This window comes from Piliocolobus tephrosceles, chromosome 19 (genome assembly GCF_002776525.5).
Source record: "Piliocolobus tephrosceles isolate RC106 chromosome 19, ASM277652v3, whole genome shotgun sequence".
In the NCBI taxonomy this organism is placed as follows: Eukaryota; Metazoa; Chordata; class Mammalia; order Primates; family Cercopithecidae; genus Piliocolobus; species Piliocolobus tephrosceles.
The window spans coordinates 7,140,296-7,165,959 of NC_045452.1; the positions used below are offsets into that span (position 1 = coordinate 7,140,296).

The window sequence follows — 25,664 nt, forward strand, 5'->3', positions numbered from 1 at the left end:
TCTCATCCTATAAAAGATCTGAATGGTCAGGTGGTATTTGCCTGCATTGGGGAAACCCAAAGCCCAGAGAGAAGAGATGGTAGCCCAGATAGAGATAGAAAGGAAGCCTTGCTGGAGAGTGTTAGAGGCAAGATGAGAACAGGTCTTCTAATGACAGGCCCTGAGTCCTTTCCTGGATCCCCTACTGGCCCAGGAAGAATCCACACAGAAATAACAACAGTAGTAGCAGTAGCTACTGTTATTGAGAACACACTATGTGCTGGGCTTAGTTTCTACATATTATCACACATTCTCACACCTAACCTGCGAGGTGGGCTTTTATCATCCTCATTTTATTGATTAAAAAACAGACTCAGAGAGAAGTCATTTAGCTAAGGGCACACAGCTATAGAGTGTCAGAGTCAGGAGTTGAACTTGGTTCTGTTGGGCTCCAAAGTCTACTCCTTCCACTCCATCACTTAACTTTGAGGGGCTGGGCCAAGGTCAAGGGTGCTAGGCTTGGCCATGCCTGTTGAATTTGGAGGTGCTCGAGCATCTGTGGAAGGATGAATGGAGAAGTGAACAACGAAATGAATCAATATGCGTGAGTGAATGGCAATGCTGTCAGGTCAGCAAGCAGCTATGTAGGCATGGTTGTGTTCTCTCTCCTAGACCCCAGAAATTTCCATCAGCGAACCCAACAGCAAGTCCAGCAGTGGCACCAGATCTGGAAGCCAGCAGATCTCTCAGGACAACCAGTCAAGCTCTCCTGGGAGCTCAGACATTCTGAGCAAGGAGAGCGAGGGGGCCGGCAGCCCCGACCCTGAGCGGATGACCAGCATCAATGGTGAGAAGGCCCAGGAACTGGGCTCCACTGCAACATCAGCCAAAAAGACCCTCCCCTTCAAGAGGGGCATGAGGAGGGGTGATGTGTTGTTGATGGTGGCCAAGCTGGACCTGGACTCAGCCAAGCCAGAGAGGACTCATCCCCATGACACGTCCCCTTGCAAGACCCCTCCCCCAGTCACAGATACTGGAAAGGAAAAGAAAGGGGAGACCTCTAGGGCTCCTTGTGGCCCCCAGGCCAGCACTGAGATCTTGGCCCCGAAAGCTGAGAAGACCCGGACTGGGGGTCTTGGGGACGCAGGCCAAGGAACTGTGGCACTGAAAAAAGGCGAGAAGGGTCAAAGCATAGTGGGGAAGGGGGGTGGGACCCCCAAAACCAAAGAGCTGAAAGAGGCTGAGCCCCAGGGCAAAGACAGGCAGGGGACCAGGCCCCAAGCCCAAGGGCCCAGAGTGGGGGTGCGACCAGGGAAAGCAGAGAAGGAGGGAGGGGAGCCCACAAGCCCAGTGGAAAAGGAGAATGTCTCTAAGAACGCAGGGAGTGAAGAGAAGCACAAAGGGCCCCAAATCCCTGGGAGAAAGTGGGGAGGTTTCCTGGGAAGAAGGAGTAAGTGGGATGGTCCCCAGAATAAGGACAAAGAAGGGGTGCTCTTAAGTAAGGCAGAGAAGACAGGTGAGCCTCAGACCCAGACAGAGAAGAAAAGCCAAATGCAGGGTGAGTTGGGGGACGATCTGAGAATGGGGGAGAAAGCAGGTGAGCTTCGGAGCATGACTGGGAAGGCAGGTGAGTCCTGGGATAAGAAGGAAAAGATAGGGCAACCCCAGGGTAAGTCCGGGAAGGCAGGGGAAGCTCGGAGTCAGACGGAGAAGGGCTGTGAAGCCCCAAAGGAGGTGAGCACGATGGTGGAGTCACCAGTGGCTGCTGGGAAAGGAGGCTGGTCAGGAAGAAGTGGTCAGGAAGCAGAGGGGCCCTGCTCAAGAGAAGATGTTGGGTCTGGTGCCCTGGAGACAGAGCTGGAAGCACCCAGCCAGCCTGCTCTGGAGAAGGATGCGGAAAGGCCTCGGATACAGAAGGAGAACCAAGATGGGCCAGCCCTCCAGGAGGCGGGAAAAGGAGGCCAGAGCAGAAACTCAGAGCAGGTGAGGGGGCTGCAGCCCTGGGAGCGGGGAGGGGCAGACAGGCCCCCTCAGAGATGGAGGGATGGGAAAGATCTGCCCCCAGGGATGGGCAAGGGGTGGATGGGCGGTGGGCAGGGAATTGGAGCGGGGTGGCTGGAACTGCGAGGCACCCAGAGGAGGGGACGAGCACTTCCTTCGTGAGCAGAAGTCTTAAAGTTTCCATTGCACCTGCCCTGGAGTGGAATTCCCCACGGATTGAGGGAAGGTCCCCAAAACGTGAGGTGTCTCCTCATGGCTGACATGGTAGAGCTTGCTTATGATGTCACACCACAGCTTTCAAACTTGGAATGGCATAAAGAGCAGATTGTTAAAAATGCAGATCCATGAAGTCTCGTTACAAAGAGCAGGAGTGGGGCCCAGGAATCTGCATTTATTTATTTATTTATTTGAGATGGAGCCTTGCTGTGTCACCCAGGCTAGGGTGCGGTGGTGTGATCTCTACTCACTGCAAACTCCGCTTCCTGTGTTCCAACGGGAATCTGCATTAAATAAGCACACCCCCTCTCCCATTCTCCCCCAGGAGATTCTGATTTGGATGGCTCCAGACCACACTGTGGGAAACCCCTGTGGAAGGTGGAAGGTGGGCAGTGGTGCCATTTGCTGGTTTAATTTATGTGATCTTGGTTCTCAGGCTCCTGAGGACAGATGGTATGAGGCAGAGAAAGTCTGGCTGGCTCAGAAGGACGGATTTACTCTTGGTAAGTAGGGGTGTTAGCACCTTTGGAGGGTCTGAGTCTTCTCTTGTGCCCCCTACTGCTGCCAGCCATATGTTCTAGGTCCTGATTACACTTTGAGCGTCAGGAGGGGAGAGGAGCAGTGAAGACTGTCTTTCAAAGGCATTTGTGTCTTGACAATGAGTTAGTTACTTACTGAAACTCATTAATGCAACACGCATGCTTGCTTTCTATGGTGTTTTTCAAGGAACCCAGAGTCAGGTACAAGTGGGCCAATAGATTTGATCTCATAAGTCTACTTTTGTCGATTGGTTGTGACTGATCACTGCACTCTACTGAGAAGTGATTTTGAGTCCCAGTCTGAACATGGCTGGGAAGAGTGGTTGATTAGTGATGTCTGCCATGGGCACTGGAGGCGGAAATGGCAGCTTATATGCCATCATCTGCCATTCCAGGTCTGTGTATGAGATAGGTCAGTGTACCCAACTGTCTGGGTGCCTACTCTGTGCCTGGCACTGTGACAGCTGGTAAAAGCCTAAGGTGAGTCAGACTGAGCCTGACCTTAAAGGATTTGGGGTCACAACTCAGAAAGCTCCAAGCGAATAGACCCCAAATGGAGAAGATGTAGCCTCTTTCTGACCTGTCCCAAGCCTCCTCCCAAGCTTGCTGGCCCGGCTTAGAGCCTCTCTTATCTCCTGCCCTCACCTCTTTCCCCTCTTGCCCTCCTATCTCCTCCCCTTTCCCCTTCTCTCTCTGGGATGTCCAACCAGCTACGGTGCTAAAGCCAGATGAGGGAACAGCAGACCTGCCGGCAGGAAGGGTGAGACTTTGCATTGATGCTGACAAAAGTATCACTGAGGTGGATGAGGAGCATGTCCATCGGGTGAGTCCCCCGTCCTGCTGCCCCCCAGCTGCATACCCTCTTTCCCCAGCCCTGCAAGAGGTTTCCTTATACCTGACTACCAATACCATTTTGGCTTGATGCCCTGTAAGGAGTTATAGCAAAGAACCCCACTGAACTCATTGCTTTGCTGGAGGGATACTGTTAGGGGGTCATTCACCCTTTCCTGTGGTTTCTCTTAATGAGGACACATCAAGGGACATGTTTGTCAGGTCTTGGAACTGGGAGTCTTCTGATGGACCCCAAAAAATGACTGCTTTTAATTTTATACATATTGCAGATCATACTACAGAGCATGTTTCTGTTTTCACTCTGGCTGCCAGGGAACTCAGAGCCAAATTTGCTGCTTGCCCTTAACCACAGCATAGGTTCCAATGGCCTATATTTTGGCATCAAACTTTCTTTCCGCTTTGCTCTTTAAATTGTTTTGAATACATTTTTTGTTGTGCACCATAAATCCTTTTGAGGACAAATCACAGTGTAATGATAGAAAAAAAAGGTTCTATCATGCCCTTTCCACGTCCTCACAGCCTGATAATTTAGAAGGAGTTTTCCTCCTTGCTCATTTGCATTCCTTTCTGCTCCTCCTCTGCCCACCTCAGGCTTCCTCTCCCATGTTGGGCATTTACAAAGGCTCAGTGGCCTTGCAAGAAAGGCTGATTCATGAGAGGGCTCAAGCTTGGCCCAAACCCAAGACTACTAGGTTCAGAAAACTCCCTGAAGCTGGAGAGAATGATAGGACACCTCTTAGAATAGATGTTTCAAGAAGCAGCTTCACACACTCCTTGCTTCTAAGGGTTTTTGGATGGTTTCCTAGGAATCAGTGCATGATGGGCTATGAGACCAGTAAGACGGTTTGGCCATTGGCCTCCTCTCCTGGGTATCACGGAGCATATTGACAGCTTTTCCATAAGACCCAGAAGAGAAGGAAATGGCAGTGAATGCTCGCACACACTGGAGCATCACCTGTCTTTTTGTGGTGTTTGAGATTCAGAAAGTGCTTTGAATTTTGTCAAGTCTGCCTTGGGAGCGTCTGCCCTCATGGTGCACCGAGTGCAGGACCACAGCAAAGAGGGGTTGCCTCATAGGTTGCATAGAGGACAAGGAGAAGGGATGGCCCTATTTTATTCGTAGGGCTTCATCACTTCCCATCCAGAGTCCCTGTGCTCTGTTCTGGTCTTTGGCACATAGCTCTCAAAAGGAGGGCTGTGTGTGTGTGTGTGTGTGTGTGTGTGTGTGTGTGTGTGTGTGTGTTGGGGGCCCAGGAGGCCAGAGGAGACTCTTTGTGACGGTTTCACAGGCCAACCCCCCTGAGCTGGACCAGGCCGAGGACCTGGCCTCTCTCATCAGTGTCAACGAATCCAGTGTCCTGAACACGCTTCTGCAGCGCTACAGGGCTCAGCGGCCACACACTTGCATAGGACCTGATCTGATCGTCCTTCAGCCCCGGGGGCCCTCGGTGCCGTCTGCAGGGAAGGTGAGGTGGGACCATGGGGGGCAGGGCTGGGGAGCTGAGGGCAGGAGGGTCTGGGGGGGATCCCTCTGCATCTGAGGTGACAGTAGAACCATGAGAGCCCCCAGTCTACCTGTCTGCAAGCAGTGTCCTTCTCGCGGCATTGTGGGCATCCTGTGGCGTGGACCATGAGATTCCCCCATTCCCTGGGTGGAAAGATCAGTCACCATTAGGACAGAAACAGCAGCATTAAATATCACAAGAATAACGAAGGAAAATACTGAATGAGTATGAACTCTACCAGACACTGCCTCATGCACCTTGTATTAACTCAGTTCATTCTCACATATCCACCTGAAAACACAGGTACTGTGATTAGCCCATTTTACAGATGAGAAGAGCCAGCTGGGCCAGCCGTAGGCTAAACTCTCAGGTCTAGCAAGCAGAGGAGCTGGGAGAAAACCCAGGGCACCGGGCTCCTGTGTGCTCTTGCTGAACTCTGGGGAGTCCTGAGCACCCAATCAACGGGGAAACAGAAGCTTCAGTTGTGCTTTAGTTTTTTTCCTCGCAAGTGTAGAAAGGGCCGATTTTTGTTGAGACGGACAAGAGCGAAGGAAATCTCTAAGCGCCACCTTGTGGACGCACGAGGCACCTCAGCTGAGTCACTGAAGCGCGGCTCCTTCATTCGTTCAATCCATAGTGATTGAGCTATTGATTGAGGCGCTTCTACCGGACCAGGCACAAAGAACAGCAGGGAAGATGCCGGGCGAGCAAGCCTGCCCTTGTGGAGTTGCTGTTCTAGGAAGAAAAGACAGACTATCAACAATAAAGATAAGAGTGGCCCGAGCAGATGAGTGGAGGAAGAGGTGGGAGAGGTTGGGAAAAGCCAGGACAGAGCCGGGTCATTTCTCAGGATGATGATTCTGGCTTTTACTCTGAGTGGGATGGCAGCTACTGTGGATATTTATTTATTTATTTACTTACTTACTTACTTTTGAGACGGAGTTTCACTCTGTCGCCCAGGCTGGAGTGCAGTGGCGCGATCTCAGCTCACTGCAAGCTCCGCCTCCCGGGTTCCCGCCATTCTCCTGCCTCAGCCTCCGAGTATCTGGAACTATAGGCACCCGCCACCGCGCCCGGCTAATTTTTCTATTTTTAGTAGAGACGGGGTTTCACCGTGTTAGCCAGGATGGTCTCAATCTCCTGACATTGTGATCCACCCGCCTTGGCCTCCCAAAGTGCTGGGATTACAGGCGTGAGCCACCGTGCCTGGCCGATTTTTATTTTTTATGAACTGGGCCGCCTCCCCGGCCAGAGTAGGCTTAGAGAGAGTCCCTACTGCGGTTTTTAGCAGAGCAATGACGTGCTATGACTTAGGTTGTAAAAGGATGCCTTTGGCTGCTGGGTGGAAGACAGATGGGAAGAGGCTCAGTGGAGGCAGGGAGGCCTGTCGGAGGTGAGACATCTTACCTGTGTGCTGTTCTGGGGACTCAGTGGGAAGTCACAAGCCGCTAGGACACCTGGTGTCCAGGAAAGATCATGATACTTCTTCTGGTTTCCATGTTCTCCTCTGCCAATTGGGGATGAAAAGCCACATCTTACCCTTTGGGGCCCTGTGGAACAAACCCATCCCTAGTTCCCGAGCAATGCTAAATCCATTAAAGGGGATATAGTGGCCCTGTACCCCTCTCTCCAAGATTTTTCTCCTCTAGAGTGACCCACGCCACCCCTTCAGTCACTCCCAGCGGCTCTCCCATCACAGCTGTCCATGGTCAAGGGCCCTGGGAGGACCTCAGAAGCTCTGGGTGGGCCAGAGCTTGGCGCGTGCCCTCTCCCATCCTTGTGGTGAGTGCTTAGGCTTCTGTCACTGCAGCCCAAGGCCTCTGAGCTGTCTGAATTGCCGAGTGACTTCTCTGGCTCCCTGGAAATCCCTGGAAGGGACATTTTTATAGGCCCAGATAGCAAGCAGGCCCTCATTGGCCGTCCTGGACCGAGGCATCGGAACTTAGGCAAAAGTGCTAAAAGGTGCAGGCATTGGTACCCACCCTGAAGGTAGATCCCCCTGCCTCCCTTCCTAACCCTGGGGTGGGGTGTGGCACTGGTCCCCACCCTTCCCTCAAGTCTTCCAGCCTCCCACACTCAAACCCACACCCATCTCCTGTCCTTAGGCTGGATCAACCTCTGATTCCCCAAATGGCCACCAGGTGGGAGCACAGGCCTGCGAGAGGCTGAGACCGCCTTGAGGATGGGCTGGGTGGGGTCTGGGCCACACTGGGGGCCTCTCTCACTGTGGGGCTAGCCCCACCGGGGTCTGGGTGTGTGCCGGGGGCGTGCAGGTCTTGGTGAACAAGAGCGTGAGTTTGAGCATGGGTGTGACCACGTGGGTATAGGTGGATCCCATCTCTGCGTGCAGAGCCCTCGGCAACTGTTGTGTGCATGTGCCTACAAGCACACTTTTGTGCATGCATGCAAGGGCACATGTACACAGATGCGAAGGCACGTGTGCGTGCACACACGTATGAGTGCCTTCAGGAACCTGGCTGTGCGGAATTCTTCCTTCTCCCTCCAGGCAGTGGACCTGAGCGGGCTGATGGATGGGACTGCCCGTTCCTTGAACTTTAGTTTTTCCAGACTGGGGGATGGCTCTAGGACTCAGACTGCAGGACCCTCTGCCTGCCTTAAGCCGTGAGGCTGTGTCCAGCCAGTGTGGGGGCATATCCCCGCTTTGCCTGCATTAGGGTCCTGCTGAGCCCTACATCTGGCATCGGGATAGGGACTCATGACTGTTCCTCAGGGGCTTGGAGCAGGAAAAGCCAACAGTGGATTGGGGACAGCCCCAGCCCCAAGCTAGGCACCCAGACTGAAGAGAGGGCCATCATACCAGGGTTTGTGCCCCTAGTTTGGCCAAGGGACTGTGCTAGGGAGGGCAGATGGTGCCTTGCGGAACCCAGTGGGCACCCTCAGTATCCTGGGCTTCGGACATCCTCCTGCAGCAGGGCCCATTCCTCTTGTTCCTTTTGGTGCCTCTCCACTGACCTCACAGTAACCTCCCGCCCTCTTCCCTTGCTGCCAAATCCAATGTCAAGTCTCTGGTCTCCTCTTACTGAACTCAGCAGCATTTCCCTCCCTCTTCCTGGAAACACACCGTTCCTTGGCTCTAAGACTCCGCTTTCCTGGTTTTCCTTCCGGCCCACTGGCCGCCCAGTCAGTCTTCCTTGTGGTCTCCCTGACCTGTCCCTGTCAGGGTGCTCCGTCCCCACACTCCTCCTCGGTGATCTCATCCAGCCTTGTGGCTTTCAAATGCTTCCTGTTCACTACAACTGAATTACATCTTTCGTTGATCATCTCTGTCTTCCCGCCAGAAGGCAAGCTCCACCAAGCAGAGACTAAAAAAATCAGGTTTACTGACGTGTAATTTATGTTATAGTCCAGTTCACCTTTTTAGTGCCCAGTTCTGTGCGTTTTTGACTAAGGTGTATAGTTGTGTAGCTGCTTCAAACAATCAATTACACGACAGTTCCCGTCACCCCCAAAAGTTCTCTAGGCGCCTCTGTGGTCAACTCAGCCCCAAGTTCTACCCCTGGTAGCCACTGATCTGTTTTTTTTGTCCCTATAGTTTTGCCTTTTTCAAAAAAAAAAAAAAAAATATATATATATATATATAAATGACATTGTATGGTATGTAACCTTTTGAATTGGCTTCTTCCAGGCCACACAATGCATTGGAGATTCACCCGTGTGGTTTTATTTATCCACAGTTTGTTCCTTTATTTCACTGATGCACTACTGTACTTATTTGTTCATAGGATGACCACTTGTCCTGGTTTTCCCGGGACTAAAACGTTTTCTGGGACATGAGACTTTCAATGCTAAAACCAGGATAGCAATTTGGGAGGCTGAGGCTGGCGGATCACCTGAGGTCAGGAGATCGAGACAAGCCTGGCTAACATGGTGAAACCCCATTTCTACTAAAAATACAAAAATTAGCCAGGCATGGTGGTGCATGCCTTAAGCCTAGCTACTCAGGAGGCTGAGGCAGGAGAATCGCTTGAACCTGGGAGGTGGAGTTTGCAGTGAGCCGAGATTGTGCCATTGCACTCCAGCCTGGGAAACAGAGAGCAAAACTCCATCTGAGAACAAAAACAAAAAACAAAAAAACAACCAAGATGGGTGATTATCCTAGTTCACTAGTTGAAGGACATTTGTGTTGTTTTAGTTTTTGGTGATTTTGAATATATAGTCAATATAACCAATGACATAGAGGGATTTTTTGTGAACATACATTATGTCTTTAAGGTAAACACCTGTAGAGGGGTTGTGGGGTTGTAGAGAGGGGTAATGAGTGTGCATCTCACTGTAGAAGAAACTGCCAGGCTATTTTCCATAGTGGCTGCATCATTCAGCATTCCCATTAGCATTGTATGAGAATTCCAGTCGCTTCTCATCTTCAGCAAACTTGGTAGTGACTGTTAAATGTTTTTTCAGCCATTGTAATAGGCATATAATGGTATCTCTTTGCAATTGGCTAGAATTTCCTTTATCCATTTTGTGTCATGCTGTGCCTGAGTGCCTGCTGCATAGTAGACACTAATGGATTATTTTACTGAATGAAGTATGAATGAGTGGATGAAGCACATATGATTTCAGATATCACCTAAATCTGTTACAGCAAATAGGTAGCACACATACCACTAATTCCCCCGTGTGCCGTTCCCTGTGTCCATGGCAGACATCACTAATCGTAATGGATAATTATGCCCTTGATCCAGCTACCTCGCTTCAGGCAGATACTATTCGAAGCTTTGAGTAACCAGTGAGATGAATCTCATGGACGAATGTAGCTCTCATTCAGGCCTCTAACTAACTAAAGAGGAGACCTAGGCTCAGAAAACAGGCATGGGTTGTCCAAGGACTCACAGGGAGCCAGGGGCAGAACTAGACACACAGGCTTGGCTCCTCACAATAGAGTAGGAAGGGAGGCAGGGATGCAGATCTGGGGGCAGGGACACAGATCTGGACCCTGGGCCTGGGGAGGGGCACTGTTTTAGAATGCTCCCTAGGCAATGGCTGGATGGAATGGCTGACACCTGTGATCTTCCTGCAGGTGCCCAAGGGCCGCAGGGATGGCCTGCCCGCCCACATTGGCTCCATGGCCCAGCGGGCATACTGGGCGCTGCTGAACCAGCGGAGAGACCAGAGTATTGTGGCCCTGGGCCGGAGTGGGGCTGGGAAGACCGCCTGCTGTGAGCAGGTCCTGGAACACCTGGTGGGGATGGCAGGCAGCGTGGATGGCAAGGTCTCAGGTACAGTGGTCTCTAGGTGACATGTAGAGTCGGGTCAGGACGGGGAGAGCTGGAAGGGGGTGCTGAGCTGCTCTTTCTTATATTCATTCAGCTAGCATTCACTGAGCACCAGATACGTGCAGACCCCATGCTTGCTACTGGGCAGGGCTATCCCTAGGTCATTGGGATATATTTGTTGAAATTAGAATAAGGTACTCCTTCCTCAAGACATTGATGGCTGTTTGCAGAACAGTCATCATACATGGACATTGTTAGAACCGGATACTTGACTGCCATCTGCTGGGAAATCATCCTAATATACGTACACAAACCTAGGAGAGTGCGATGTGATTGAGGCACCCCGGGGATGTAGTGTCTTTGGGCAGTGCACAACCTGCTGAACTGAACAGAGGACTCGAAGAGTGAAGATTCGAGGGCAGAGTCTACACTCATGAGAAGCTAATAGCCGGAGTGGAAATTGAACTGTACCTACGTTCAAACTTGAGTGTTCTTCAAAAAGTGCTGGCAGAGGAGGCTAGGGAAGAAATTCAGGGAGTGTAGAGGAGGGCTGCAGGAGGGCTTTTTCCAGGATGTGATATTTGACCTGAGCCTTAAAAAAAGAATACCAATTGGCCGGGCGCAGTGGCTCACGCCTGCAATCCGGCACTTTGGGAGGCCAAGGTAGGCGGATCATGAGGTCAGGAGACCGAGACCATCCTGGCTAACATGGTGAAACCCCGTCTCTATAAAAATACAAAAAATTAGCCAGGCGTGGTGGTGGGCACCTGTAGTCCCAGCTACTCAGGAGGCTGAGGCAGGAGAATGGCGTAAACCCGGGAGGCGGAGCTTGCAGTGAGCAGAGATGGCGACACTGCACTCCAGCCTAGGAGACAGCGAGACTCTGACACCCTTAACAAAAAAAAAAAAAAAAAAAAAAAAAAAAAGAATACCAATTCATAATAACAACTACAATATTAATAACAATCATAGTAAATGCTTGCTGAAGCCTAACATACCAGGTCCAATTCCAAGGATACTAACTTTATTATTATCATTATTATTATTATTATTGAGACAGGGTCTCACTCTGTCACTCAGGCTGGAGTGCAGCGGTGTGATCTCAGCTCACAGCAACCTTGACCTCCTAGGCTCAAGTGATCCTCCCACCTCAGTCTCCTGAGTAGCTGGGATTACAGGTGCGAGTCATTGTGCCCGGCCTGAACTTTTTTTTTTTTTAATCTAAAGCAGTCCTATAAGGTAGATACTATTATTTACATTTTGTAGACTGACGGCATTGAGATTCAGCTTGCCTGATGTCACACAGCGAATACTGCTAGGGCTGAGATTCAAACCCTGTCCTACTGGCTGTAGAGCTCTCACCATTGTGGCACTGTTCTCAGCTTTTTTTCATTATCACACACTCTGAAAAGCCTTTTAAGACATTTATTCCCCTTAATCATTTCCCCTATGGTGAAATGTTAATACCACAGATAAGCCATATATTCCTTTATGTATATTTGTGTTTTATACATACAATTTTTTGTATAAATTTTTTATATTTATACATATATAAAATATAAAATATATTTATACAAACACTTTTTATAATTAATTTTTTGTATAAATTTTTTTTTGTATAAATTTCTTTTTACCACCACTTCTAAGAATCAGTTTTTACTCATCTCAGGGACAATATCCTCCCATTGAGAATACATGATGCAGGCAATATTGTGTTTCTAATAATAATAACTATAATAATAACAGTTCTGCCTTTGGAATATTTTCTGAGCATGTGACATTATTAAATCTTTTGGTCCTCGGCCAGGCGTGGTGGCTCACGCCTGTAATCCCAGCACTTTGGGAGGCCAAGGTGGGTGGATCACAATGTCAGGAAATCGAGACCATCCTGGCTAACGTGGTGAAACCCCGTCTCTGCTAAAAATACAAAAAAATTAGCCAGGCGTGGTGGCGGGCGCCTGTAGTCCCAGCTGCTTCGGAGGCTGAGGCAGGAGAATGGCATGAACTGCCACTGCACTGCACTCCAGCCTGGGCGACAGAGCAAGACTCTGTCTCAAAAACAAAAACAAAGACAAAACAAAACAAAACCCCACAACTTGTGGTCGTCATGACAGCCACATGAGGATTAGATTTAATTAGTCAATTAATTGGTTGATTATTAATTAATTAATTATAAATAATTAATAATTAACTAGTTAATTTGCCCCAAATCAGGTAACCAGCAAAGGGAAGATCCTCAGTCTCTTCTAACCGCTTGGCTATACTGCTTCTCCACTAGGATTATTCCAATACTTTGCTGAACACCTACTTTACATCTGGCTCATGCTAGAAACTGGAGATACAGTGGGAAGAGGCACAGTCTCTCAGAACGTAGTTGTGCTGTGAATTGCATGTGTCTGAGGGTGGAAGTCAGGTCAGGCTGTATCCAGGTGCTTAGCACAGTGCTTGTTGCGTTGTAGGTATGCAATGAATAATAGTGGGGAGATTACAGGGCTTTGCAAGCCTGCTTCTAAGCTGTGAGTGCAGGCTCCAGAATGTTATCCTCACCTCTTCCTAGGCTCCATTACGTCTGGGAAGCCCTAGGGCAGCCTCTGTTACCCAGATCGTGCCTATCCCTTGCCCTTCTAGATTGAGTCTTGTTTCCCCTACACTAGGGCTGGTAGTAACATGGCCAGTCCAGCAATGGGTGCTCAGTGAAATGTATGTGGTTTATAGTTGGGTTGGGCAGGGAGTGGGCGGCAGGAGGCTCACAGGAAGCCCACAGGGGGCTGAGGCCAGGATGAGGACTGGCCCAAGCAGGGGGCATGGAAAAGGTGGACCTGTGTGAGGTGGGAGTGGCAGCTCCCGGTCCATCGGTGACATGTGGCCCTATGCTGCCCCCAACAGTGGAGAAGATCCGAGCCACCTTCACTGTCCTCCGGGCCTTCGGCTCTGTGTCCATGGCTCACAGCTGCAGCGCCACCCGGTTCTCCATGGTGATGTCGCTGGACTTCAATGCTACAGGCCGCATCACGGCTGCTCAGCTCCAGGTGAGGCCTCTGGGGGGACGTGCAAGGGGGCCCTTGAGGCTGCTGTGTTTCTAGCCCCACTCAGTAGAGCCCACGCCTCCAGCTGGGACTCTAGGATGTGTCTGAAATGGTCATGGTGGTGGCTCATGTCTGTAATCCCAGCACTTTGGGAGGCCGAGGCGGATGGATCACCCAAGGTCAGGAGTTTGAGACCAGCCTGACCAACATGGTGAAACCCTGTTTCTACTAAAATGCAAAAATTAGCCGGGCATGGTGGCAGGTGCCTGTAATCTCAGCTACTCGGGAGGCTGAGGCAGGAGAATCTCTTGAACCCAGGAGGCGGAGGTTGCAGTGAGCCGAGATCATGCCGTTGCACTCCAGCCTGGGCAACAAGAAGGAAACTCCATCTCAAGAAAAAAAAGTAATAATAATAATAATAAATAATGAAATGGTCATGGATCCCCTAACTGGGGCCAGTTGCTCCCCACCTCACTCGGTGCCCTGGAACATCCCTTCTGGAGCAAGCCAGCCCGTCTGTGCTTCGGACTCTCAGGGGGATGAAATATTCATGAGCAAATACAGAATTCAGCCTCTCATTAGCAGGGTCTTAAAAGCGCAAGTTGAAATTAAACAGACACTCGCCAGCCTTCCGCAACAGTCCGTGTGCGATGAACACGTGGCCTGTTTTTTCCCATCTCCAAAATCACCCGCACCCCTCCCTGTCTCCCTCAAACGTCCTGTTTGAACAGAAAATAGGATTAGGTTATTAGAAGAGTTGTTTGTAAAGTGGAGCTGGTATAATATCCAGACTCAAAGAAAACCCCTCCACGCCAAATAAGTCCCTTTTCTGTCCTGGTCCTGAAATCCTATCCTTAATCACTATTTGGGTTAAGGTATTAAAGGCTTCTATTAAAAAGGGAATATGTTGGAAGGTAGCCTCATTTGATTGTTACTACCTTTGATACTTTAATTGGAATGAATCTATCGCATTAGTTAATTTCCTAGGTGGACTCTGAATTAGTGAGATAAAGGATGAGAAGTTCTGATATGGAGGTTGCCAGCAAAATTTGGACCTGAGATGTTGACTCAAAGAGTGGATCAGAGACTGGGCGCGGTGGCTCACGCCTGTAATCCCAGCACTTTGGGAGGCTGAGATGGGCGGATCACAAGGTCAGGAGATCGACACCATCCTGGCTAACACGGTGAAACCCTGTCTCTACTAAAAATACAAAAAAATTAGCCGAGCGTGGTGGTGGGCACCTGTGGTCCCAGCTACTTGGGAGGCTGAGGCAGGAGAATGGCATGAACCCAGGAGGCAGAGCTTTCAGTGAGCCGAGATCACACCACTGTACTCCAGCCTGGGCAACAGAGCCAGACTCCATCTCAAAAAAAAAAAAAAAAGGAGTTGATCAGAGTGGGGCATCCTGGGTAGCTGGGCATCAGGCATGTGCAGATGTACCCAAAGCGTTGACTGGGTGCCCCTCTTCTCTCCCTGCAGACAATGCTTTTGGAGAAGAGCCGTGTGGCACGGCAGCCAGAAGGGGAAAGTAACTTCCAGGTTTTCTCCCAGATGCTGGCTGGATTGGACTTGGATCTCAGGTGAGCACTTGGGGCAGGTGGAGACAGCTGAGGGCAGTGCAACAAAGGGCACCTGTTCTCTGGGGGCCCAGCCTTAGCTTCCGCCCAGTACTGAGAGGTCGTGGGACCCAGGGTTTAGGAACATGGTCTCTGATTCCAGCTGCCTGGGTACACACAGCTCATGGGCTGGGTGACTTTGGTCACATGTCATCCACCCTGAGCCTCGGTTTCTTCCTTTGTAATGTGGAAACAACACCTTTCTTAGACCTTATAGGACTGAGATAATTTACATTTAGCTCTTTTTTTTTGAGACGGAGTCTAGCTCTGTCTCCCAGGCTGGAGTACAGTGGCGCGATCTCGGCTCACTGCAAGCTCCGCCTCCCGGGTTCACACCATTCTTCTGCCTCAGCCTCCTGAGTAGCTGGGACTACAGGCGCCCGCCACCACACCCAGCTAATTTTTTGTATTTTTAGTAGAGATGGGGTTTCACCTTGTTAGCCAGGATGGTCTCAATCTCCTGACCTCGTGATCCACCCGCCTCGGCCTCCCAAAGTGCTGGGACTACAGGCGTGAGCCACCGTGCCCAGCCAACAATACTTCCTAAAATAGTGCCCGGACATAGCGAATGCTTTGTGTTTTTTGTTTTTGGAGGATTTGATCTGCCTTGATACCCCCGACAGGCCCTGACCAGGCCCTGACCAGGTCATCCAAAGAAATGACTTTGGATTCAGAGGGACATGGGTTTGATCCTGGCTTTGCCCCATGGACTCATGGACTTCTCTGAGCCTTGATTTCTCCTTCTGTAAAATGGGTTCCTACTGGTGCCAACCCCGTAGGCATTTAAATGAGATCACATGTCAAGGCAGCAGGCGCCATGTGCGGTGCATAGTAACGGTGTAATGCGGGAAGGAATAGGTAGGTAGACCCTGAACATAGGAATTTGAGCCCCACTTTGAGCCCCATGGCCTCACCTCTTGGGACCTCCATTTCCTCACCTCTCAGAACACTGAAGGACACACACATCACCCCTGTTCCAGCCCTGGAGCCCCACACTGGGTCTCTCTCTTCTGTACCCCATGGGTGGGGCTTGATTCTGGGGATAGAAGCATTGCCTGCTGGAGAGGGGGATTTGGAGGCTTACCCTGGGGTGGACCCAGGAAGGATGAGGCTCACCTGCGGCTAGCAGAGGATGCCCAACCTCCACTCCAAGCCAGGCCCAGGCCCGGGGCCCTCCATGCTGGTGGCATCCTTATTGAGTTTGGCATCCTTATTGAGTTTGGCATCCTTAGGAACTGGGCCAAAGCTGCCTCTGAGAGGAAAGGGCTGCCTAGGTGAGTTTCAGGGACCGCAAGAGAGTAAAGTGCTTGGAGCAGCTCAGCCCCCTCAGAGAGTCATTGTCATTCTGAAGGTTCCTTGTTAATCCCCCAGTTACTTCCCTTTCTCTACCTCTGCTGCTGCCAACTTGGTCCCTCACCGACATGGAAGCTTCCAAAGGTCAAAATCAGGTTCCCACTTGCCCAAATGTCCTTTCTCCCATGCACTCATGTAGCAAACTCCTAGTCATCCTTCAAAACCCTACTCCAAATCCCTTTTTTAGAGGAACACCGCCTGATTCTTACTCCTCGGTTTCTCCTTTCTACCATTTTGGTGCCTGGTATGTGCTTCTGGTTCAAAAACCTGCCAGTGCAGGTCTCCCTTCCTCACCAGATGGACTGAGAGATCTTCGAATCAGGGGCCCTGTTGTCCTTCTTTCTGCCTTCCCAGTACCTCACACAGGACTTGGCACCAGGTAGATGCTTCTTAATTATTTGTCAGATTGAATTTCCAGTGAATGGAAGAGAGTATCAGGAAAACAGAGCTCTTACTCCGTGCCAGCCCGGCAGTGTGAGTTTATGTACAATATCTCATTTAATCCTGGGAGGCAAGAAGAGGTAGGGAGCCCATTTTACAGATTAGAAAACGTGAGTTGCAGAGAAGAGAATTACCTTGTCTGCCACATGGCAGCACTGGGGTTGGACTTGAAGCCTAGCTGGTAAGAGTCCTTCCAAGTCACGAGGCAGAGAGGGGTGTGGGGTCTGTAGAGAATCTAGGGAGAGGATGCTAAAGGCCTCAGAACCAGACAAGCTGGCTGGAGACTGATGAGTAACCCCCCACCCTTTCCAGGAACCAATTTGAGCCTGCATGGGGATTGGGGATCCTAGGCCGGGCTCTACAATGCTTTTGTGAGTAGAGAGTGTAATTCGAAGGGGCAGGGGGCATAGCTGTACCCACCCCGCCTTTGGCTTGCATTCCTCAAGCCTGCAAAAGTGGATGGCCCATCTGCAGGTCTCACTCTCGTGGAGCCTGCAGGTTGAACATGGGAAGGAACCTTAAACATCATGTTGCTTCATAAAGTGCAGACTGAGGCCGGGAGAGGCGCACATGGCAGGATAGCGCGGAGTCTGGGCTCAAAGGGCCAGCAGACCTCAGCTCAGCTTCTGGCTGCATGTTTGCTAGCTGTGAAGGCCTGGGGCAGGTACCCACTCTCAGTGCCTCTGTTTTGTCAATGGTGAAATGGAAATAATTGTACCGATGGAGTGGGGCTGTCATGAGTCATGTTAGAACTTAACATGCCGCAAGGGCTCATTCATGTTGACTGTTTCAATATTATCCTTGAGAGAGGCCACCCAGCTGATTAGAAGATCTGGAGTTAGTCCCTGCTCTCCTGATTTTCCTCTACAACCCTTTCTCCTGGGATTTCCTGGCTTTTAGGAAGGGCCAAGGGAGGGCTATGCGTGAGGAATATTTGGGAGATCGAAGATGTCCCAGGGCAGAGTTAGTGGGGCCAAGGCCAGGGACGGTCCCTGGGGTGTCTGGGTAGTTGCGTGGAGCCCCACACACTGTGACAACTACCTGCCCTGCCAGGCCTGGTGTGAACAGCCCACTGACTCCTGGTTCCTTCTGTGCTTCCAGGACGGAGCTGAACCTGCACCAGATGGCAGATAGCAGCTCCTTTGGCATGGGCGTGTGGTCCAAGGTAAGGAGGAGGTCCCTCAGGGGGGGATGTGAGTCCGTGTCCCTGGGGCCAGATGGGAGGGTGATGAGGAGTCGCCGTGCAACTTGTCTCCTTTGGTACTGGGGTTCATAGTTGGCAAGGGTTGGTCATGTGGAAGAGCCAGGGGCTGTCTTTGTAGGGTCTGGGCCTGTTGGGTAAAGGAGACTCAGACAAATAAAGGAAACAAGACGTAGTATACGTTAGAGGTAGGATTAGGGCCCTGGAATCAGTCTAGTTCAAGCCCTAGCTCTGATACTTATTAAGTAGGTGAACCTCAGGCATGGACCTTAATCTCCCGGGAGGTCTGTCTCTTCTTCAGTACAATAGTGATAGTAGCAGTATCTGCCTCATAGGGCTGTTGTGGGGGTGAAATGAAATGATGTGTATAATGTGCTTGGAACAGGGCTTGGCCTAAATCAATCAATAGGGTGCTCTTTGTCAATACTACTGGTGGTTAACTTGGATAGGTGCACTCAGAGATGGTTTCGTGATGAATGTAGTCTATGAGTGGGGCCGAGATTTAGGTATTTCATTGTTTAAAAAAGCAAATGGTTCGCTGGTTTGATATTTTATTATTCAATTATTTTAATCATTGTTTTCTCCCTTCTCTCCCAAATACCTTTACCACCACCTATGCCGGGCCTGTGTTGTTAGGTGTATGCTTCTGCTGAGTGCTAGGAGTGTGGTCCTCATCCATGAATTTTTAATTTAGCAGGAGACACAGACTTGGAAATTAATGGAATCATGTGAGATAAGAATGTGTCAAACGTTGCACGAAATGTTGCAGGCACCACAGGATAGCTGATAGAGCTACTTGACCTTTGCCAGGGAAGACTTCTTAGCCAAGGGAACATTTGGCCTGGGTTTTGAAGGATGAATAGGAGTTCACCAGATGGAGGGAATTAGCTAATTTCCACTCCAAAGCCTCTTTTCAAACATACATGTCTGGGAAACAAACAGTGCTAGAATAATTGGATATCCTGGTGCCAAAAAAAAAAAAAAACCCATCCATATTTCACATGATATACTAAAATTAACAAAAAAATCACAGATCTAATTGTAAAACTTCAAACCACAAAATTTCTAGAAGAAAATGAGAAAAATCTCTGTAACTCTGAGCTGGGCAAAGATTTCTTAAATGAGACATCAAAATCTCAGTCCATAAGAGAACAAATTAACTTTATCAAAAGGATAGTAGCAGTATCTGCCTCATAGGGTTGTTGTGAGGGTGAAATGAAATGATGTGTATAACGTGCTTAGAACAGGGCTTGGCCTAAGTCATCTGCTGTCTGAAAGACACTATTACTATGCAAAAGCAAGCCACCGACTGGGAGGAAATATTTGCAAATCACTTAGCTGATAAAGGATTTTTATCTAGAATATAGAAGTAATTCTCAAAACTCTTAAATGAAACAACCCAATAAAAAAGATGGGCAAAAGATGGAATGCACAAAAAAAGTGTAAATGGATGGCAACTACGCACATGAAAATATGCTCAACATCATTGGTCATTAAAGAAATTCAGCCAGTGTGGTGGCTCATGCCTGTAATCCCAGCATTTTGGGAGGCCGAGGCGGGCAGATCACCTGAGGTCAGGAGTTTGAGACCAGCCTGGCCAACATAGAGAAACCCTGTCTCTGCTAAAAATACAAAAATTAGGCTGGGGGTGGTGGCTCACGCCCATAATCCCAGCATTTTGGGAGGCTGAGGTGGGCAGATCACGAGGTCAGGAAATCGAGACCATCCTGGCTAACAAGGTGAAACCCCTATCTCTACTGAAAATACAAAAAATTAGCCAGGCGTGGTGGCAGGGGCCTGTAGTCCCAGCTAGGCTGAGGCAGGAGAGTGGTGTGAACCAGGGAGACGGAGCTTGCAGTGAGCCGAGATGGCGCCACTGCACTCCAGCCTGGGAGACAGCGAGACTGTGTCTCTATATATATATATATATATATATATATATATATATATATATACAAAAAATTAGCTGAGCATGTATTTCCAGCTACTCAGGAGGCTGAGGCAGGAGAATTACTTGAACCCAGGAGGTGGAGGTTGCAGTGAACAGAGATTGCACCACTGCACTCCAGCCTGGGTGACAGAGCGAGACTCCATCTCAAAAAAAAAAGAAAGAAAAAAGGTTGCTAAGCACGCGTGTGCACTTACACACACACACACACACACACACTCTTACAAATTGCTGAGTATTGTCCACAGGGTTTCTAATTCAGTAGCTCTGGGTGAGGCCTGAGAACATGCATTTCTCACAAGTTCCCAGGCAATGCTGATGCTGCTGGTCCAGGGACCCTGCTTTGAGAACCACTGTTGGAGAGTCTGTTTCTGCACTGGGCGAGGTGATGTGTCTGCCCTGTCTGAACCCTGGGGGCTAATCTACTTGTCACCTTATAAGTATGTCCCAAATATTATATGGGCAAGCCTGGGGAGTTGGAGGCATATCAGAGAGGCTGCCTGGAAGAGGTGACCAAGAGCTGGCCGTGAGAATGAGAATGAAATTTCTTTCATTGTCAAAACTCATACATGAAACAAGCTGGAATGAGAATGAAATTAACAGATGCAACAAGGCTGGCATTCTTGCTAAACCAAATATTGAGGGGGCACCCTCTTATTCGGGGGACTCAGCAGTGTGTTCTTTTTTCATACCCTTTCCCCCACGATTTGGGGTCATTAGGAGCCCAGACCTCGACCTTGAAGGCAAGAGATGAGAAATTACTTCAGCAGTGATTTTTCTCATTCGTTTAATGAGCTTTGGCCAAATATATCCATTTGAATCAGCAAAAGAGTTGTTTTTTATTTTCCTATTGTTTTTGAGAAGGAAAAGGGCCCAAGCTGGGACCCTCTGAGCTTTCCCCAACCTGACCTGTTTGTTAACAGTCTGCATAAAGCCATTGGTCACAGCGTGAATTCGTGTCAAAGAAGCATTTGAAGTGGTTTGCTTTTTTTTTCTCTTTATTTCTGAGGGGCATTTTTTAGACCAATTGATTTGCAGGAACTGGTAGGGTGTTTCTTTGTTCTCTCTCTGCTACCTGGCAGGTATCAAGAGAATGTTTTCTCTGTTCTTTCAGAAGAAAAATAAAGTCTGAAAATTCGTTGGTCTTTGATACAAGCCTGGGCCAGTTACTGGGGTTGGGTAGGCCAGGTACAGCTTCATTAAGGAAATCTGGTGATCAGGATATGCCCCCCAATAATGGGAGCTGCTAAGTCCCCAAGGCTGTCCAGTGTCAGCTCTTCTTCTTCTTCCTGCTTTCTTTTTCTTTTTCTTCTCCTTTCTTCTTCTTCCTTCTTCTCCTTCCTCCTCCTCCTCCTCCTCCTTCTTCATCATCAAGGATGGCAGCACTGGGCAAGTTGGGGAGGGCAAAGCCTCGCTGGCCACGGGGAGGGCTTGGCCTGCTCCTGTTTTTTTTAAAAAAACACAAAACTAAACTAATTTATGGCCGGGCACAGTGGCTCATGCCTGTAATCCCAGTACTTTGGGAGGCTGAGGTTGGCGGATCACCTGAGGTCAGGAGTTCGAGACCAGGCTGGCCAACATGGTGAAACCCTGTCTGTACTAAAAATACAAAAATTAGCCAGGTGTAGTGGCACATGCCTATAATCCCAGCTACTCGGGAGGCTGAGGCAGGAGAATCTCTGGAACCCAGGAGGCAGAGGCTGCAGTGAGCCGAGATCACACCACGCACTCCAGGCTGAGTGACAGAGCGAGATTCTGTCCCAAGAAAAAAATAAAAAATAAAAAATGAAATTACTACATACTTCCTATAGAGAAATCAGAAAAAACAGAAAGGCAAAACCAAAAACCAGAATACATGCACACACTCAAGCAAACCAGAAAACAAGCGCCATTCACTTCACCACCCTGAGAAACCCACTGGTTCTATACCTGCAGATGTTCTTCCAGTATTTTTCCTACAAACATTTTACATAATTCATAACACACTGTATATCATTAAAACTTTCTGACTGGGCATGGTGGCTCGTGCTTGTAATCCCAGCACTTTGGGTGCCCGAGGCGGGTGGATCACCTGAGGTCAGGAGTTCGAGACCAGCCGGATCATTATGGTGAAACCCTGTCTCTACTAAAAATACAAAAATTAGCCAGGCATGATGACAGGTGCCTGTAATCCCAGCTACTCAGGAGGCTGAGGCAGGAGAATCTCTTGAACCCGGGAGGCAGAGGTTTCAGTGAGCCGAGATTGTGCCACTGCACTCCAGCCTGGGTGACAGCGTGAGACTCCATCTCAAAAAAAAAAACAAGACAAAACAAAAAAACAAACACACACACACACACACAAAACTTTCACAAACATTAGAAGACATGGTTCCCTGAACTGTTGTTTCCCTAATATTGTCCATTTACATGGTTTTAAACCTCTTTGTGGTTCTTAGTGATAAGGTGATAAATATCTTTGGCCGTCCAGCTTGCATTACCATCTTAGACTCCCAAACCTCCGTCTAAGGAGATGTCTCCAGTTATCTTTCCTGTTGTCTCCTTGGTAACACTCTCCCATCTCTGATCACATTGTTTATTTATGATTTGTCTCCCCTCTACCCTAAGTTCCGTGAGGGTGGGAGTCTTACTTGTCTTGATCCCTCCTGAATAGACAAGGCCTAGCACTCAGCCAGGCATACAGCAAGTGCTCAATAAATGTGTGTTGAGTGAATAAATGGACGAGCATGCCCAACTCACCACCACTTAACTAAAATCACATCCATTCAATTTTCAAATCGTTTGCTATTGTGGTCAGCAGAGAATGGTTAATTAAACTTTATTTTCTCCCCAGTATCATTTCACCAGATCTTTGGGGATCTCATGTCTGCCTTTGAACCCACTCCTTGGATCCTGGGAGCTGGGGCAGTTGCTGGGAATCTCAGAGGACCCAGAGAAGGGAATTAGAAAGCCTGGGGGTCCCATCCCTCAGTCATTGTGGGCAGCCTGGGGTCCTCAAAGCTGGGCTGAGTAGTACTGTGGACCCAGCTCAGTGGGTGAACACACTTAACCCCACCATCAATGGCTCTTATTTGGGGATGGTCGCTAGAAGCTCATTGTCAATGGATATTTGTTGATCTTGTTAGATGCCAGGTATTGGCACACAGAAATAACTCAACTGGGTCTCACCCATCAAGTGACTCACTTTTGGGAGGTGGTGGTGGGCTGCCATGTCTACATCAACAGATCATTCCAAGCTGGAGAGGTATGTGCCTGAGTGGAGGTGTATATAGACTGAGGCCAAGCTGGGAGGAGAAGAGGCATATCAGGGAGGGCTGTCTGCAGGAGGCGACCATGAGCTGGAGCTGGACTGAGAGTGAATTAGACAGGTTCAGGGAGGCCAGCATTCTGGCTACACTGAGCACCTCATGCAAAGGTAAACATGAGTGGCCAGTCAAAGCAAGGACCCCAGGGTAAAAGTGCGGAGACCCCCAGCGTGGCGCTGGCCAGGTCCTCGGAGGCTGCCTGTACCCGGTGACTGCCCTTAGTCCTCACACTGCGCCCTCACTGCCTGCCACATTTCAGCTTGTAAATGGAACTTACTTGAGAACTGCCAAGCACCAGGATACATTTGAAATCACAAAGCTTTCATATTATTTTCTTCTTCTCTATAATTTCTTTTTTGCAACCTAGCCTAAGTTTTTTAAAATGTGCCCAGCAGCAGTGGTAATAATAATAATAATAATAATCCTTGCCACCCAGCAGTTTGCTTCTGGCTGTCACATTCCAGGCCTTGGCCCGAGGCACATTTATTTTTTATGACCCAGTTGTCAACTGTGGGGGAATGGTGCTCAAATGGAAGGATGAGGAATTACTCACTTGTGCCAGGGGCTCTGCCAGGAGCTTGCTTTTACTTAATTCTCCCAGTGGTTCTTTAAATAAGGAATTATGATCATATCTGTTTTTTTCAGAAGAAGTAGCCAGGCTCAGAGAGGTGAAGCTGCTTGCCCAAAGGCACACAGTTTTTAAGTGGTGGAGACAGGACTGGGATCCAGGTCGGCCTGACTTTAAATTTGGTACTTTCATTTTTCCCACTGTCATCTCAGACCATGATGCAGATCGTGGCTGAAGACAGTGTGCTCTGAGGTCTGTTCCACGTGCACTCTTGGCTCACTTAACTTCTCCCAGCCTCAGTTTTTCTCCTGTGGGATGGGTAGAGCAACACCCTTGGATGACATCGAGGACTGGGGGCTCAGTAGTAGTGACTGTGCCCTTCCCCAAATGGGTAGCCTTGCGGAGCCTCCATGAGCTTCCATTCACCTCTCTGAGCCTCCATTTCCTCCTCTGTCGGCTGGAGAGACTCAGCCTGCCTCATGGGGAAAAAGCGCCCAGTACAGCAGAATATGTGCTCAATGGACACTTTCTTTCCTCTCCACTTAAACGGACTCTCGATGCTGAGATAAGAAGTGGATTGGTGAGATGCTGAGCAACGGGTAGGGCGGCTCCTGGCTGTGGACCGACACCTGTCCTGCCCTCCCTGCAGTCCCCATGAGGTTCACCTACCCGTGCAGGCACCCACGTGATGTTCCTTTTGAGATGCATTGAATCAGTGTTTAGCATTTTCCTCCCTGAGTTAGCTCCTGGTCCGGGAGGCAGCGGGGTGAAAATCCTCGGGCAGGTTGGTTGTAGAAACAAGGAGGCCCACCTGGCCCTGGGGAAGAGAGGGTTGGTGCACCTCCCCATGAATCAGAGTTGGGCCCAGGCCTGCCTGAGACCCCCTATTGTGCTCGTAACCAGAGGGAGGATGCCCAGGTGCTAGTTTCCTCTGCCAGGGAGGTCACCAGGAGCTCCATCAGAGGGCAGCCCCCAGCCACAAACCATGGCTCCTCAGGACCCTTTGCTCTGCAGAAGAGGCCTGCACCACCAGCCTGTGCAGAGTTCTTAGCACCCAAATGCACTGGGTTCCCCCAATCCCCTATCGTTCCACTTGGAGACCCCTCTTGCTTCCTGGCACCTGCTTTGCCTCACTCGTTCTGTTTACCCTTTATGATTTGCTCCATAACCAACTCCTTCTAGGAAGCCTCTCATCCTTCCAGTCAGTTCCTTTACCCCTGCCCAATGTCTCCCAGTCCATGGCATGTGCTCTGCGTGTCATCTCTTTGCACACCTGTCCCTTTCAGTGGACTGGGAGCCCTTTGAGGGCAAGGTCATACCTGATTAACTTGTTATAGAGTACGGGGCATCACCTTGGGCAGCAGTGGGGAATGGTGTCCCTGGAAGGTGGAACAGCCTAGGCGAAGCCTTGGAAGGAGAGAGGCAGTAGTGAGTGGAAAACCGTTCATTGAGTATCACTGTGTGCTGGCTACTGTGCTGGGTGCTTTACACACATAAACTCATTTAGTCCTCATAGCAGCCCTGGGAGGATGCTAAGATATGATTTCCATGTCATTTATTTATTTTGTTTGAGACAGGGTCTTGTTCTGTCATCCAGGATGGAGTGCAGCAGTGTGATTATAGCTCACTGCAGCCTTGAACTCCTTGACTCTAGTAATTCTCCTGGCTCAGCCTCCCAAGCAGCTGGGGCTACAAGCACATGTCACCATACCTGGATAATTTTTATATATTTTTTATAGACAAAGGGTCTTGCTACATTGCCCAGGCTGGTCTCAAACTCCTAGATGTAAGTGATCCTTCCACCCTGGCCTCTCAAAGCACTAGGATGATAAGCATGAGCCACCACACCTGGCCTTATTTCCTCTTTGAAGAAGTGGAA

At 49.6% G+C, this 25,664-nt stretch overlaps 1 protein-coding gene across 1 annotated transcript in view; it reads left to right on the top strand.

Annotated features, from left to right (window-relative positions):
- MYO18B (myosin XVIIIB) overlaps positions 1-25,664 on the top strand; it is a 298,450-nt gene that overhangs the window by 24,999 nt on the left and 247,787 nt on the right. The window contains exons 4-11 of the mRNA XM_026447974.1: positions 652-1,962; positions 2,633-2,699; positions 3,446-3,558; positions 4,877-5,053; positions 10,134-10,332; positions 13,216-13,358; positions 14,836-14,936; positions 17,868-17,931. Of these exons, the coding sequence (XP_026303759.1) occupies positions 652-1,962; positions 2,633-2,699; positions 3,446-3,558; positions 4,877-5,053; positions 10,134-10,332; positions 13,216-13,358; positions 14,836-14,936; positions 17,868-17,931 (2,175 nt within the window). The remainder of the gene's footprint in view (positions 1-651; positions 1,963-2,632; positions 2,700-3,445; positions 3,559-4,876; positions 5,054-10,133; positions 10,333-13,215; positions 13,359-14,835; positions 14,937-17,867; positions 17,932-25,664) is intronic.